The 15,871-nt window shown below is 41.8% G+C and overlaps 1 protein-coding gene across 1 annotated transcript in view; it reads right to left on the bottom strand.

Moving 5' to 3' along the window:
• CORIN (corin, serine peptidase) overlaps positions 1-15,871 on the bottom strand; it is a 649,735-nt gene that overhangs the window by 45,105 nt on the left and 588,759 nt on the right. Inside the window, exon 18 of the mRNA XM_069744507.1 lies at positions 1,546-1,595. Within this exon, the coding sequence (XP_069600608.1) occupies positions 1,546-1,595 (50 nt within the window). The remainder of the gene's footprint in view (positions 1-1,545; positions 1,596-15,871) is intronic.

The raw sequence follows: 15,871 nt of genomic DNA, 5'->3' as shown, positions 1-15,871 counted from the left end.
AACAAGAACCGTTTCCCTTACATGTAAGGCACTGCTCCACTCTTCCACTTGGACCTCCACCTCCTGATTCAAGATTATTTTTTATTATATGGGATTCGGGTCAAATTCTGATACTCAATCCGAACTTTGGAGTCAAATTTAGTTGACAAACCTGAATTTCTACTGGCTTGCTCATCTTTACTGTTTAATGTGCTGAAGTAAGAGAAATAAGGACACTCGTATAATAGGTACTACTCGACACCGTTTAGGCCTTACATTAATATAATGCCAAACAAAGGGGGTGTCCAGTCTTAACCTATAAGTCAGCAGTCACTCTATATGACTACAGACTTGATAAACCTCAGATCTTGTGCACTGTGAGGAGTCTCCTGTGCCAGTATCAGGAACAGTGGGCATGTGACTGCAATTATGTGATTTCCATACACGTGGTCACGTGCCGATTAGATGGTCACAACCTTACTCAATGCAAGTAAATTGAGAGTGGCCGGAAACAGTTTAGTCGGAATGTGGCCGGAAGTATGCATATGAATATTTGTGATCACATGAGCACCCACTCCCGGCACCAGAGAAACCTCACAGTAAACAATGTGCACAATTTGCTATACGACAGTCCTGTGGAACAGACCCCGTCGCTATAGAGTCCCTAAATATAAGAAATAATGGTTTATCTATTACATTACTTAGTTCTCTTAGTACTCGTGGGTGTATGCCATCCGGACCCGGAGATTTATCTATTTTAATCTTATTTAGCCGGTTTCGCACCTCTTCTTGGGTTAGATTGGTGACCCTTAATATAGGGTTTTCTTTGTCTCTCGGCATTTCACCCAGCAGTTTATTTTCCACCGTGGTGAAGAAGATTCCCAATCTAGATTCTCTATCAGCACATCTTTGGAGTGTGGGAGGAAACCTACACAAACATGGGAAAAACATAAAAACTCCTAGCAGATGTTGTCTGTGGTTGGATTTGAACCCAGCACCCCAGAGCTGCAAAGGCTGCAATGCTAACCACTGAGCCACCATACTGCTCAAAATAGAGATTACCTTCTTGATGACAGGGGTGCAACCACTGGGTACCCCACCAATCCTGAGAATCAGGACTGTTAATAATAATAATCTTTATTTTTATATAGCGCTAACATATTCCGCAGCATTTCTCGCCTGACTATGTTTTATGCACCATAACTGACAAACTGTCATGTAAAGTACCCAAGGGGATAATATAATAATAACCTTTCATCACTGACACAGAGGCATGTCGTCCGTGCATTGGTAAGCTTATGGCATAACATTGCACAGTTCTATGTCATCGTCTGATACCATAGCTGTGTACCATCGCCTTTTTTCCAAATTACATGTGGCTGCTGCATTCTTCTGACAACATAGAAACGTTTTGTGCAATATGGTTGTCACTGCTATAGAACTTAGATCTCTCTGCCTTGCCATATCCTTACAAAAGGGATATTATCATTACAAAACATCATGCAAACTTGGTTTTGGTCACCTGGCATTGATACATATAGAAAATATAGTAAAAAATTATTTTACCTTCCTTGGTGCACAAAAGGGAGATTTTGCTTTTGCTTTCACACGACTGCCTAGTAACAAAAGGCAAGAAGTTAATAAATGGTTAACTTTCATAGCATATTGGACAGATATTCAGAATAATGTAACACCATTTCACAACTTACCCTGCTACAGATATCATAGTTCCTCATATAAAATAGTATATTTTTAATTAAAAAAAATAACTTCCCTCAAATCACTTTCAAGGTTTCAGGTTTGAAAGAAATTCACTCTCTTCAATGTCTTTTGAACTCCAAATATTAAAGTATGTACACCATCAATACAGCACAGTCTAAAAATGGTGTACTGGATAAGATTTCGGCTTTATTAGCACATATAGTCAGTTAAATAGTGTCACAGACAAATGAAAAAGTCTCGGTGTTATTTGATCACAATGCAAATTGTCTATTCAGAGAGAAAGAGGACTAGAACTCTAGTGTCATTAATTGGAATTAGCAATCCTAAAAGTCAGTATTGATTCTCTAACAAGCCTTGTTTACATGCCTTCGGATAAAAGCCAAAATCTCAATTTGCAGATACTGTGTTTCGGAGTACTGCCCCTCATCAGTACAAAGTGTGAGATCTAGTTTGGCTGGATGAGAGGCGTCTGACCAGGATCCAAGGGGTAACATTTTTCCTTGTGGAGTCATGCCAAGGTGAGAAGACTTTTAAGCCACTATGATCCTCTGGGACATGTGTGAAGAGACAATTACCCCTTGGATTTAGTGACAATGAGACAGGAGTCATAAAACAAGATAGATACCACAGACACAAAATGCATTCTGTTCTCTCACGCTGGAAAGGAAAATATATTGGGAAACAAAATAATGGAGGAGGAAATATTTTTTCTCAAAATATGTATCACATCTTTTAACATGCACTGGACATAAAAACTAATTGAATGGAGCAGAGTAATCCGAAAAGTCCGAACTCTTAACGCAAGCAGTAAAGTCAATAGAAATTTGTGAATATCTTAAGTAACATTTATAAAAAAAGATGCATCAGACGCAGCACATATAGCTTCTATATTGATGTATAGTGGATTTGTAGACATTTTGGGCCCGATACATCAGTTGAGGTTTTTTTTTTCAAGTCATGTTTCTTCTTTGTTTTCTGGTATTAATCTGTGTTTTGTTGGACCAAATTTTGCATAATAGCGCATATAGTTCATGAATCTTGTGAAAATTCAAATATTGTCTTCGTTTTTGTGTTTATCAGTTTTATTGCAACTACTTTGCGTTAAAAGTCGCACATTTTGTTAAATGACACAAAAATGGCTCCAAATTATCAGGAAAACAAAAATTCACTACAGGGGGAGTACATTTGTGAAACAAATTAAACAATGTTTGACTTTTCAAAAAGATCAAATTAATTGGCCAAAACTATCTGGAAACCATAACCTCCACCCCCAATGACAAAGCGAAAAAAAGACCCAAACACGTATACTCATAAAACAACTGCTCGTAGGATTGCTGGAGAGGCAAATCAGAACCCCCGGTTGACTGTAAAAAGACCTTCTGAAAAATGTAGTAGACTCTTGAGTTGTGGTATATTATTCTACCATTCAGAGACACCTGCACAAATATGACCTCCATGAAAGAGTCATCAGAAGAAAACCTGTCCTGCATCCTCCCATAAAATTCAGCATCAGAAGTGTGCAAAAGTACATCTAAACATGCCTGATGCATTTTGGAAAAAAGTCCTGTGGACCGATGAAGTTAAAATAGAACTCTTTGGCCACAATGATCAAAGGTATGTGTTAAAAATAAGGGGCACAGAATTTCATGAAAAAAACATCTCAACAACTATTAAGCATGGGAGTGGATCAATCATGCTTTGAGGTTGGTTTGCAGCCAATGGCAGAGGAACATTTCACAGTTAGAAGGAATAATGGATTCAATGACATTTCAACAATTTCTTGATACAAACATAACACCATCTGTAAAAAAAGGTGAAGTTGAAAAGATAATGGTTTCTACAAATGGATAATGAGCCTAAACACGTCAAAATCCACAATAGATTACCTCAAATGGTGCAAGCCGAAGGGTTTACAATAGCCCTCACAATCACATTGAAAATCTCTGGCTATACCTGAACATAGCAGCGCATGCAAGACGACCCAGGAATCTGCACCATTTCTGCATCTCTTGGCAGGAAAAAAGCAGTGGCAAAAAACACGTGTTTTTAGGTGCTTTTTTACATGCATTTTTAGTGCAGATTTTTCCCCATTCATTATTTTGGCTGACAGCTGCAGCACAAATAAAAGAAATGAAAGAATTGACATGATGAAGTCACAAATAAGCAACGTGTGCACAAGACTTCAGGATTATCATTCACATTTTCGGCAGCAGGAAACCCTTCAGGTTTTGTGACAAATCTGCACTGAAGAAAAGCAATGTGTGTACATGGCCTAAATGGCACATACTAACTACAGTATTCGTCAGCAACTTGGCTGATGTAACATCATGCGTTTGCATTTAGGAACCTAGGGAACATGCCAGCAAAATATTAACATTACAGAATAGTTGATTGTAAAAAAAAACACATATTTCTGGTAAAGTAAGAGATTTTGCAATATAGGAGTGGATTTCTACCTGATGGTCTATTTGAGCTCACTCTTGATATTTACCTACTTTGTTTTCAAAAGTGCTGATGTGTATGTAATAGAAACCAGGACTGTCAGACAGACTTATCCTAATCAAGTGAAATCACTCCGTTTTCAGTTGAAAATCTGTTACTAAATAAAATCAGACATTCAGTACTCAAGAGAAACCAAAAAGTCATATAATCGGATGCGAATGGTTTGCATAGGATAAATATTTACTACTTAAAGCTAATTTAGAGTCACCCTATTAATTCCATTACATACGGTGTATTTACATTTTAAAGTCAATCTTAATATAAATGACTTGACAGTAATAATGTCATTGAAGAATCTAATATTGATAAAGTAGGATAGACGACTTGCACGACTAGAACATAGGGCCAATAGGAATAGAGTCATTAGACCGCTTATGACTGATTGTAGAACTAAATCTATTTTTTAAAGGGGTAATTGTTAGGAGTCGAGTTTCCTCTGCTGCACAGGGGGAATCTCGATCCGTGTCTGCTGTGGTCTCCCATTCTGCTTCGGCCGCAGTGGGCTCTGCTCAGCGGAGGCGTCGCTCCCAGCGTCTTCCTGGGACTGATTCTGTGCAGGGGGTTACTGCTGCCTTTTCTGGCTCTCCTGTTGTACCCTGCACTGATCTGCGGCGAGCGGGCTTCTCTGGGACTAAGTCCTTATTTGCACACACTGAGCATGCCCAGGGCAAGATCTCCCGTTGGAGATCGAGGGTCACATGCTCAGGCACTGCAGCACATCCCATTGGTCCTCTTGGCAGGTCCTGAAAGGGCAAAACTTCTGTAGCTGCTTCCTGTGCTGCAACTATATAAACTGCGCATGACCGCACGGCCATGCGCTAGTATTGTCTTGATATAATGTGTGTATGTAGATGGATGTATGTCGATGGATGAAAGCTCCTAAGTATCCCTCCCTAGTGTTGTTGACTGCTCGCGGATGATGGTAGCTATCTAGCGCCCGACTAGCCATCTGCACGTAACACACATCACAGCGTCCAGTTGCTGTGTCTGCCAGTACGGCACTGTGCGCTTCCTCTGCGCTTTCCTTACCCAAGCCTGGGTGGTTAGTGGCGTCCGTCAGTGCGGCACCGCATGCACTCTCGTGCCTCTATACACTATTTAATAGTTTCCTTACACACCCAGTTGCGGTGTTGTGCCAGCAAGTGGTCTATTCGGACTTCAATCCTGAGTTGGGGTTGTGTTCGCTGACTTCTTGCTCGCGCTCTATGTGCGGTACCGCGGTCCTGTGACGCAACAGGATCGCTTCCTTCACGCAGGGTGAAGTTAACCCATGCGTGTATACTTATAGTACCGCCATATAGTCCGTCTTACTAGCAGCAGGGTTTATACCTGCACGGTGGACCTCGGACTGCGAACGCACCTAGTTTCATATCATCTTTACTTGGTGCGTTCTGCCAGTCCTTAACAGTAATTCATAGAGATGAGTGGATCAGGCAAAATTCAAATTTGCCTGTTTGTGTGCGGTTTTTCCCAGGAAAGTTTTGATTTGGGGAGAAATTATTCTCCACAACTTTCATGTCCCTTATTATTCTCGCAGGTCTATCTAGAACCTATAGCATTATACATGTAAGATGTAAAAACAAACCAAAAAACTTTATACTCACCTAACCGCTCACCTCTCCGGTCCTCCAGTCCTCATGTCACTTATCTGGTCCTCGCTGCATCTTCAACTCAATCGCTCGCGCTGAAATCCCCATTTCCTTTCTTGCTCAAACACTGCTGGTCCCTCGTCAAAACCAGAAGTCCAGTGATAGGCCCTAGGATTTCAGCGCAAGTGGAGGCTACCTAAAAATGTGGTGGGGACTGGATGGGAGAGTTGAGTATAAGGATATTTTTTCATATTTTGATGGCCTTTCACTGTTCAGAAACATGGCATCTAGCAGCCAACATTTTGCCGAATCCACATCGAAGCGATTTATGAAAAATCTGCATCTTGGTAAAAGTGGATTCTTGTAAAATTTCGAGTAGAATTCAATTCCACTGTAATTTCTTCACGTATTGCTAGTCCAGTTTTGGAGTAATTTGCATTAAAGAGGTTGCTCAATTATATGTATTTGGGGCTAAAAATAATTTTGGAGGGTTTAATTACAAATTTTGCAACTGTTGGTTTTTACAGGGTCTTTGTGTCACTGCACTTTCAGAATGGGTCTGGTCAGAGGCCACATATCAGCTGATAGGAGCTCAGGAAAAGACAGATAATGGAGTTACAAAATTTATTACATTCAAAATGAACAAGCTCACTGATGGATTATCAAGTATATTATTAATTCTTCAGTCAGCAATAGACCATACAACACAGAGGCTATAAAAGGCAATTGGTGCAAAAATGTTAATAAAAAACAATAGTAAAAATAATTTTAGCCCTAAATGCAGGCATTTAAGGAAAAAAGATGAACAATCCCTTCACAAAATCAAAATCATTATTACGTGCCCACTGAAGCCACTGAAGTTCCAGTGGGCAAGTTTAACCAGATATCTGATAATGTACAGTGTCCCTAATGCCTAGTTACTGGAGCCTAGAGAGTAGGAGAGGGTGGTCAACAGTGTCGAAAGCTGCAGAAAGGTTAAGAAAAATGAGCAGAGAGTGGTCACCGTTACGTTTTGCTGTCAGAAGGTCATTGGTCACTTTGATGAGTGCAGTTTAATTCGAATGTAGGGGGCGGAAACGGGACTGTGAAGGGTCTAGGAGGGAGTGAGTGGAGAGGTAACGGGTAAGGCGGGAGTATATCAGGCGCTCCAAGAGTTTAGAGATGAAGGGGAGATTGGAGACAGGTCTGTAGTTATTTGGGCAGGATTAATGATAGACTGTTTGAAGGAGGAGGGGAAAATACCAGAGGAGAGGGAGAGATTAAAGATTGTAGTTAGGTGAGTTGTGACGGCTGGAGAGAGAGACTGGAGGAGGTGTGAGGGAATAGGGTGGTGCATGTAGTCAGACTAGAAGAAGAGAGGAGCCTGGAGACTTCTTTTTCTGTGATGTGATCGAATGTGGAGAGTGAGCCAAGGGAAATGCAGGGAGGGATGGGAGTCACTGAACTTGGTGATTGGGAGCGGATTTCCTGACAGATATTGTCTATTTTCTCTATAAAGTGGGAGGCCAGGCCATCAGCACAGATGTTTGTGATAGGGGCTTGTGCTTTTGGCCTGAGGAGGGAGTGAAAGGTGTCAAAAAGTTTCTTGGGGTTGTTGGCTAGTGAGGAGATCAGGGTGGTGAAGTAGGTCTGTTTGGCGAGGTGAAGGGCAGAGTTATAGGTCCTTAACATAAATTTGAAGTGTATGAAGTCTTCTGGTGTGCGTGTTTTCCTCCATAAGCGTTCAGCACACCTAGAGCATCGCTGGAGAAATCGGGTTTGCGATGTGAGCCAGGGCTGTTTCACTCTGTGTTTGGAGGTTCTGAGGGTGAGGGGCGCTACTTGGTCAAGGGTGCTTCTAAGAGTGTCATTGAAGTGATGTACAGCCAGATCAGGAAAAAGAAGAGATTGGGGACAATGATGAGTGTAGGGACTCTGAAAGTGTATGAGGGTTAATGGCATGTAGATTTCTGAATGTGCGGTAGGTAGGAGTGTGCTGGGGTGGGCGAAGATTTGTGAGTGTGAAGGAGAGAATGTTGTGGTCAGAGAGGGGAAGCGGTGAGTTATCTAGGTAGGAGATTGAGCAGAGCCGGGTGAAGACCAGGTCAAGGGTGTTACCGGCCTTGTGTGCCTCAGAGGTTGAGAGCTGTGAGAGGCCTAGAGAAGTGGTTAGTGATAGAAGCTGGGACGCAGATGTGGAAGTGGGGCTGTTAATGGGGATGTTGAAGTCTCCCAGGATAAGGGTTGGTAGTTCTGAGGACATGAAGTGCGGTAGAGAAATGGTCCAGGAAGTGGGTGGGTGAGCCTGGGGGCCGGTATATGACCGCTACTCTGAGGGAGAGGGGACAAAAGAGCCTGATGGTGTGGACCTCAAAAGAAGGGAATGAGAGTGATGGAGCTAGGGGGATGACCTGGAAGGTGCATTGTGGGGAGAGAAGTATGCAGATTCCACCACCTTGTCTGTTTGTGGGTCTCGGGGAATGTGAGAATTGTAAGCCACCATGGGAAATGGCAGCAGGAGAGACCGTGTCAGAATCCTGAATCCTGGTGTCCGTGAGGGCCAGCAGATTCAGAGAGTTTTTCAGAAAGTAACTGTGTAGGAAAGGAAGCTTGTTGCATACCGACCGTGGATTCCAAACGGCACAATTAACCCCTCTCTGACCTTAGACGTACTATCCCGTCGCGGTGCCCTGGGCCTATCTGACCCTCGACGGGATAGTACGTCATAGCGATCAGCCGCGCTCACGGGGGGAGCGCGACCGATCGCGGCCGGGTGTCAGCCTATCACAGCTGACATCCGGCGCTATGTGCCAGGAGCGGTCACGGACCGCCCCCGACACATTAACCCCCGGCACACCGCGATCAAACATGATCGCGGTGTGCTGGCGGTATAGGGAAGCATCGCGCAGGGAGGGGGCTCCCTGCGGGCTTCCCTGAGACCCCCGCAGCAACGCGATGTGCTCAGAGCAGGCACTGTGAAGCCTAGAGCTGTGCATGTCAGATCGCTGATCTGACACACTGCACAGCAAGGTGTCAGATCACCGATCTTACACTATAACATGATGCCCCCCCCCCCCCCCCCCGGGGCAATGTTATAGTGTAAAAAAAATATATATTCCAATGTGTAAAAAAAATTCTCCAAAAATTAAAAAAAAAAAAAAAATACAAAATATTGTTCCTATAAATACATTTCTTTATCTAAATAAAAAAAAAACAATAAAAGTACACATATTTAGTATCGCCGTGTCCGTAACGACCCCACCTATAAACTATATCACTAGTTAACCCCTTCAGTGAACACCGTAAAAAAAAAAAAAAAACGAGGCAAAAAAACAACGCTTTATTTTCATACCACCAAACAAAAAGTGGAATAACACGCGATCAAAAAGACGGATATAAATAACCATGGTGCCGCTGAAAACGTCATCTTGTCCTGCAAAAAACGAGCTGCCAGACAGCATCATCAGCGAAAAAGTAAAAAAGTTATAGTCCTCAGAATAAAGCGATGCAAAAATAATTCTTTTTTCTATAAAATAGTTTTTATCGTATAAAAGTACCAAAACATAAAAAAATTATATAAATGAGGTATCGCTGTAATCGTACTGACCCAAAGAATAAAACTGCTTTATCAATTTTACCAAAAGCGGAACGGTATAAACGCCTCCCCCAAAAGAAGTTCATGAATAGCTGGTTTTTGGTCATTCTGCCTCACAAAAATCAGAATAAAAAGCGATAAAAAAATGTCAGGGCTAGGGTTAGGGCTAGGGTTAGGGCTAGGGTTAGGGCTAGGGTTAAGGCTACAGTTAGGGTTGGGGTTAAAGTTAGGGTTTGGATTACATTTACGGTTGGTAATAGGGTTGGGATTAGGGTTAGGGGTGTGGTTAGGTTTACCGCTGGGATTAGGGTTAGGGGTGTGTTTGCATTAGGGTTTCAGTTATAATTGGGGGGTTTCCACTGTTTAGGCACATCAGTGGCTCTCCAAACGCGACATGGCATCCGATCTCAATTCCAGCCAATTCTGCGTTGAAAAAGTAAAACAGTGCTTCTTCCCTTCCGAGCTCTCCCGTGTGCCCAAACAGGGGTTTACCCCAACATATGGGGTATCAGCATACTCAGGACAAATTGGACAACAACATTTACGGTCCAATTTCTCCTGTTACCCTTGGAAAAAACACAAAACGGCGGGCTAAAAAATAATTTTTTGGGGAAATTTTTTTTTTTATTTCCATGGCTCTGCGTTATAAACTGTAGTGAAACACTTGGGGGCTCAAAGTTCTCACAACACATCTAGATAAGTTCCTTGAGGGGTCTAGTTTCCAATATGGGGTCACTTGTGGGGGGTTTCTACTGTTTAGGTACATTAGGGGCTCTGCAAACGCAATGTGACGCCTGCAGACCAATCCATCTACGTAAGTCTGCATTCCAAATGGCGCTCCTTCCATTCTGAGCCCTCCCATGCGCTCAAACAGTGGTTCCCCCCCACATATGGGGTATCAGCATACTCAGGACAAATTGGACAACAACTTTTGTTGTCCAATTTCTCCTGTTACCCTCGGGAAAATACAAAACTGGGGGCTAAAAAATAATTTTTGTGGGAAACAATATTTGTTTTATTTTTACGGTTCTGCATTATAAACTTCTGTGAAGCACTTGGTGGGTCAAAGTGCTCACCACACCTCTAGATAAGTTCCTTAGGGGGTCTACTTTCCAAAATGGTGTCACTTGTGGGGGTTTCAATGTTTAGGCACATCAGTGGCTCTCCAAACGCAACATGGCGTCCCATCTCAATTCCTGTCAATTTTGCATTGAAAAGTCAAATGGCCCTTCTTCGCTTCCGAGCTCTGTCATGCGCCCAAACAGTGGTTTACCCCCACATATGGGGTATTGGCGTACTCAGGACAAATTGTACAACAACTTTTGGGGTCCATTTTCTCCTGTTACCCTTGGTAAAATAAAACAAATTGGAGCTGAAGTAAATTTTTTGTGAAAAAAAGTTAAATGTTCATTTTTATTTAAACATTCCAAAAATTCCTGTTAAACACCTGAAGGGTTAATAAACTTCTTAGTACACAATAGATGTTTGGTGGCGCAAAATATCAGTATGCTACAAAGTCCCTGCAGCGACACCAACAAACCTCCACAAATGATTTGTAAAAATAAATACTATAAAACAACGTATACACCAAAATGCATACAGGTACGCGCTGGGTAATAGCAGTAGAAAACGTAATAAAATGACCTATGTAACACACTAGGCTGGTGCAACAAAGGTAATATGCTGGAAGGATAAAATAAATAACACTGTGACGTAAATAACAGTCCACTGAAAAAATCCAAAAATATATATATGTATATGTGCGTCTTCCTACCTCCAATGCTAGGTCCTTGATGTACAGCAGCGCTGAGGTATTGCCGAAGTAGTTCCAAAAGGTCTCCCAATGTCCACCCGAACAGCAGGGAAAAAGTCCAAGACAAGTGGCTGCTCCGGCCGGTAGCAGCCACCTAAAGCAAATCTTCGGGTGGGAGCGTGGTCTGGTGAAGCCGAACGCCGCCGCATATAGTGAAAGCGGTGCGCAGGACCTTCGTGACGTAACCAGTCACGTGACCGCTTCCCCGAACCCGAGAGTGAAAAAAAGTACGGACATTGGGAGACCTTTTGGAACTACTTCGGCAATACCTCAGCGCTGCTGTACATCAAGGACCTAGCATTGGAGGTAGGAAGACGCACATATACATATATATTTTTTTGGATTTTTTCAGTGGACTGTTATTTACGTCACAGTGTTATTTATTTTATCCTTCCAGCATATTACGCATTTTATTACGTTTTCTACTGCTATTACCCAGCGCATACCTGTATGCATTTTGGTGTATACGTTGATTTAATAAACTTCTTGAATGTGGTTTTGAGCACCTTGAGGGGTGCAGTTTTTAGAATGGTGTCACACTTGGGTATTTTCTATCATATAGACCCCTCAAAATGACTTCAAATGAGATGTGGTCCCTAAAAAAAAATGGTGTTGTAAAAATGAGAAATTGCTGGTCAACTTTTAACCCTTTTAACTCCCTAACAAAAAAATTTTGGTTCCAAAATTGTGCTGATGTAAAGTAAACATGTGAGAAATGTTACTTATTAAGTATTTTGTGTGACATATCTCTGTGATTTAATTGCATAAAAATTCAAAGTTGGAAAATTGTGACATTTTCCAAATTTTTGCCAAATTTCCGTTTTTTTCACAAATAAACGCAGGTAATATCAAAGAAATTTTACCACTATCATGAAGTACAATATGTCACGAGAAAACAGTGTCAGAATCACCAGGATCCGTTGAAGCGTTCCAGAGTTATAACCTCATAAAGGGACAGTGGCCAGAATTGTAAAAATTGGCCTGGTCATTGACGTGCAATCCACCCTTGGGGGTAAAGGGGTTAAAAGAAGGAGATGAAGGAGTGCAAGTAATATTATGGCCTTTATGGAAAAGTGGCAAGAAGAAAGCCATTTCTCAAAGATATCCATAAAAAGTGTAATTTAAAGTTTGCAACAAGCCACCTGGGAGACACACCAAACATGTGGAAGAAGGTGATCTGGTCAGATGAAACCAAAATCGAACTTTTTGGCAACAATGCCAAATGATATCTTTGGCGTAAAGGCAACACAGCTCATCACTCTGAACACAACATCCCAACTGTCAAACATGGTGGTGGCAGCATCATGGTTTGGGCCTGCTTTTCTTCAGCAGGGACAGGGAAGATGGTTAAAATTGATGGGAAGATGGATGGAGCCAAATACAGGACCATTCTTGAAGACAACCTGTTGGGAGTCTGCAAAAGACCTGAGACTGGGATGGAGATTTGTCTTCCAACAAGGCAATGATCCCAAACATAAAGCAAAATTTACAATGGAATGGTTCACAAATAAACGTATCCAGGTGTTAGAATGGCTAAGTCAAAGTCCAGACCTCAATCCAATTGAGAATCTGTGGAAAGAGCTGAAAACTGCTGTTCACAAACTAAGGAAGAATAGGCAAGAATTTCAGTCTATCGATGTACAAAACTGATAGAGTCATACCCCAAGCGACTTGCAGCTGTAATCGCAGCAAAAGGTGGTATACCAAAGTATTAAGTTAAAGGGGTTGGGGAATACTCGCTTAGCAGCGATATAACACTCAGCAAGACGTTTTTTCTTCTAAAAGATCAACTGGGTTTATTACTCCATAAACCCCGGTGGCAGAAAACACAAAACGACAGTCTTCATAGCATGGCAACACAAAGCAACAATGTTCACAGCGTGACTCTGTTCCATCAGGACTGTGACCATACACTCTTGGTCGAGTCCAATATTCAGGCTCGCTCTGGAGCCAAACACACAGTCTGGTATTACCTGCTTTTCAGTGCTGCAGGCTTTCCACTGGCAGTACCACACGGGACCTGTTTCTGGCTCTGCAGATCCCGGTCCTCACCTCGTGCTGTTCAGGGATCCAGTCCTCCTCCCTAGGACCTCCCAATACCCAGGTTATTTGGGATCACACAGGTGGCCTGTCCAGGTACAATTCAGGACATCCAACCCCAGCTGGGACCATCCAATACCCAGGTCACCAGTAGCAAAGTCCCACCACGTGCTCTTCAGGGCTTAGCACACCCAACACCGAGGTATCTGCCAGGACCTTGCACGTGGACCATTCAGGTTCCCTTACTCAGAACATGTGACCCACACCCTGGTCACATTACATACCTTAAACCACTCCCCTGGGTGGGAGTGTGGGTGTGTGGATAGCTTGTCCCGCCCATCTCACATAACTAGCCCTGCCAGCCTCCCATTATAGACATACTAAACACGTGTGGGACTATAGGTCCCAGAACACCACATTGCTTCAGGCTGGCAGCGCAGAGTCTTCTGCTCTGCGACACACGTATCGGCCATTCACAATACTGCCGGACTTTAACACATTACCACAGTCATGCCTGCGATTGCCATGCATTCCTATAGCCTCAATATGCCTCCGTGCATATACTGGGGAGACCATGCAGCGCCCCCTACCTGTTACAGGGGTCACTGCATCACTGGGCCAAATAATATTGCACGCCCCACTTTTCAGTTTTTTGATTTTCCGCAAAACGAGCATCCAAGCATTTTATTGCTTGCTCTTCTCTAATAGCCACCCTGTGTTTCCTATCACTGAACTAGTTGTTAACACAGTTACACATATTTTCCCCTAGTCCCATGTGTTATTCCTGTATATTTAGCTCAGAGTAGAAGTTAACACCATATACAAAGAACATGTGCTCTGTGGGACGTATATAACACATGACCCACAGGAAGGGGGGCTCTCTTGCCTCTCTTCGGGCACTTCGCTTACACTTCATACAGACATCAGATGGACAGCTGATATGTGAGTTAGCCACGTGCTTCTTGATGGACTTCTACCATGCTTTTGACAGAGACAGACGCCATTTACCATTCAGGATCCCAGGAAAGATGGGGAACAAACTTTGATATGGACAAATGGACAATCTCTTTGTAACTATTTCACCTATTTTATGTTTTGCTGCAATGATGCTTTTGGTGGACAATCTAATGAACCACCACATTTTTTTATAAGAAATATCATGACATTTTCTTTAGAGTATTGCATCTGTAAAGAGTTCTGAATAAATACTGTAAATATACAAAATAAGTATATTTAACATCACCGTACTTCCTGCTGGATTAAGCAGGGTTACATTTACTGGAGATTTTCTAGTATCCTCGATCATATCATCTGTCATGGAATATTCTTGAACAAATGCTGAATAGAAAAAGGAATTTAGCAGATTGGCTTTTCCATCATACTCTTACACCATTTCACTGAGACTATTTTTGAGTTGGCCCAACACTATCATTTTTCAGTTTTTTACGGTTTATATAGTTATAAAATATTTTTGGATTATTTTTACTTTCTTTGGCAATGAGTCTCTCTGTCGCGATCTTTGCTGCCTTGATTTGATTTTTAGACATGTAGAAAATCAACCGCACTCACAACAAGGATTTCAGTTTGATGCTGGTTTATTTAACACAATATTTCACTGTGGTGAACTATAGTGTAAAATAAACCAACATCAAACTAAAATCCTTTGTGTGAGTGTGATTGATTTTCTACAAGTCTACTTCTTTGGTTTCTCAGTTCAACCTGCACCCACTCATCACTACTGGGTATCCTCCAAATTTCCATACGCATTAATTAGATTTTTACACAATTTTGTTTGTATCATTATTTAATGCCTCATTACTGCCCTGTTCCTTTAATTTTCTGAAGGTTTTCTGTCATTTATTTCGCCCCTTACAACTTTATTTAGCCATAGTGGTTTCTCCTATTTCCAGCTTGATTATTCCCATAGGGTATACTGTATATTCTGCACAGGTCCTATTCAGGATGCTTATATAAGTGTCCCATTTGCTTTGTGTACTTCTATTTCTCAGGACATTGCCCCAGTTTATGGCAGTAAGAGCATCTCTCAACCGTTAGAAATTCACCTTTCTGAAGTTTAGTGTACTTGTAGCCCCTCTACTCTACATCTTATTAACGGATACGTGAAAACATATTATTCTGTGCTCTCTATTACTCAAGTGATATGCAGTCCGGCCTATTGGTCAATATGTAGCAGTGCCTCCCTCCCCCTTGGTGAGTGCTGAAACAGTTGTGAAAGGTAATTGTCTTTCATTTTTGTCAAAAACCTGATTCCTTTGCTGATGGAGCTGCGTGGCTGCTTGTTTTTTGTGGGACAAGATGACATTTTCAGCGATACCATTTTTATTTACATTTGACTTTTTGATTGCGTTATTCCATTTTTTTCCAGCGGTATGATAAAATGGCAGTTTGCCGATTTATTTATTTATTTTTTCACAGGGTTCACTGAAGAGGTTAACAAGTGTGACACTTTTATAGATTGGGCCACAATACCAAATATGTGTACTTTTTTTGCTTATTTTATTTTTTTAATAAAAATGTGTATGTATAGTATTAGTGTAATATTTTTGTTTTATTACTTTGTAATTAAAAAATATATATTTGTACTATTTTATTTTACTTTTTTTTTACTTTTCTACTTAGCCCCTCTATGGG

Source organism: Ranitomeya imitator, chromosome 1 (assembly GCF_032444005.1).
Source record: "Ranitomeya imitator isolate aRanImi1 chromosome 1, aRanImi1.pri, whole genome shotgun sequence".
NCBI lineage: Eukaryota > Metazoa > Chordata > Amphibia > Anura > Dendrobatidae > Ranitomeya > Ranitomeya imitator.
This window is presented reverse-complemented; position numbering and strand designations above follow the sequence as displayed.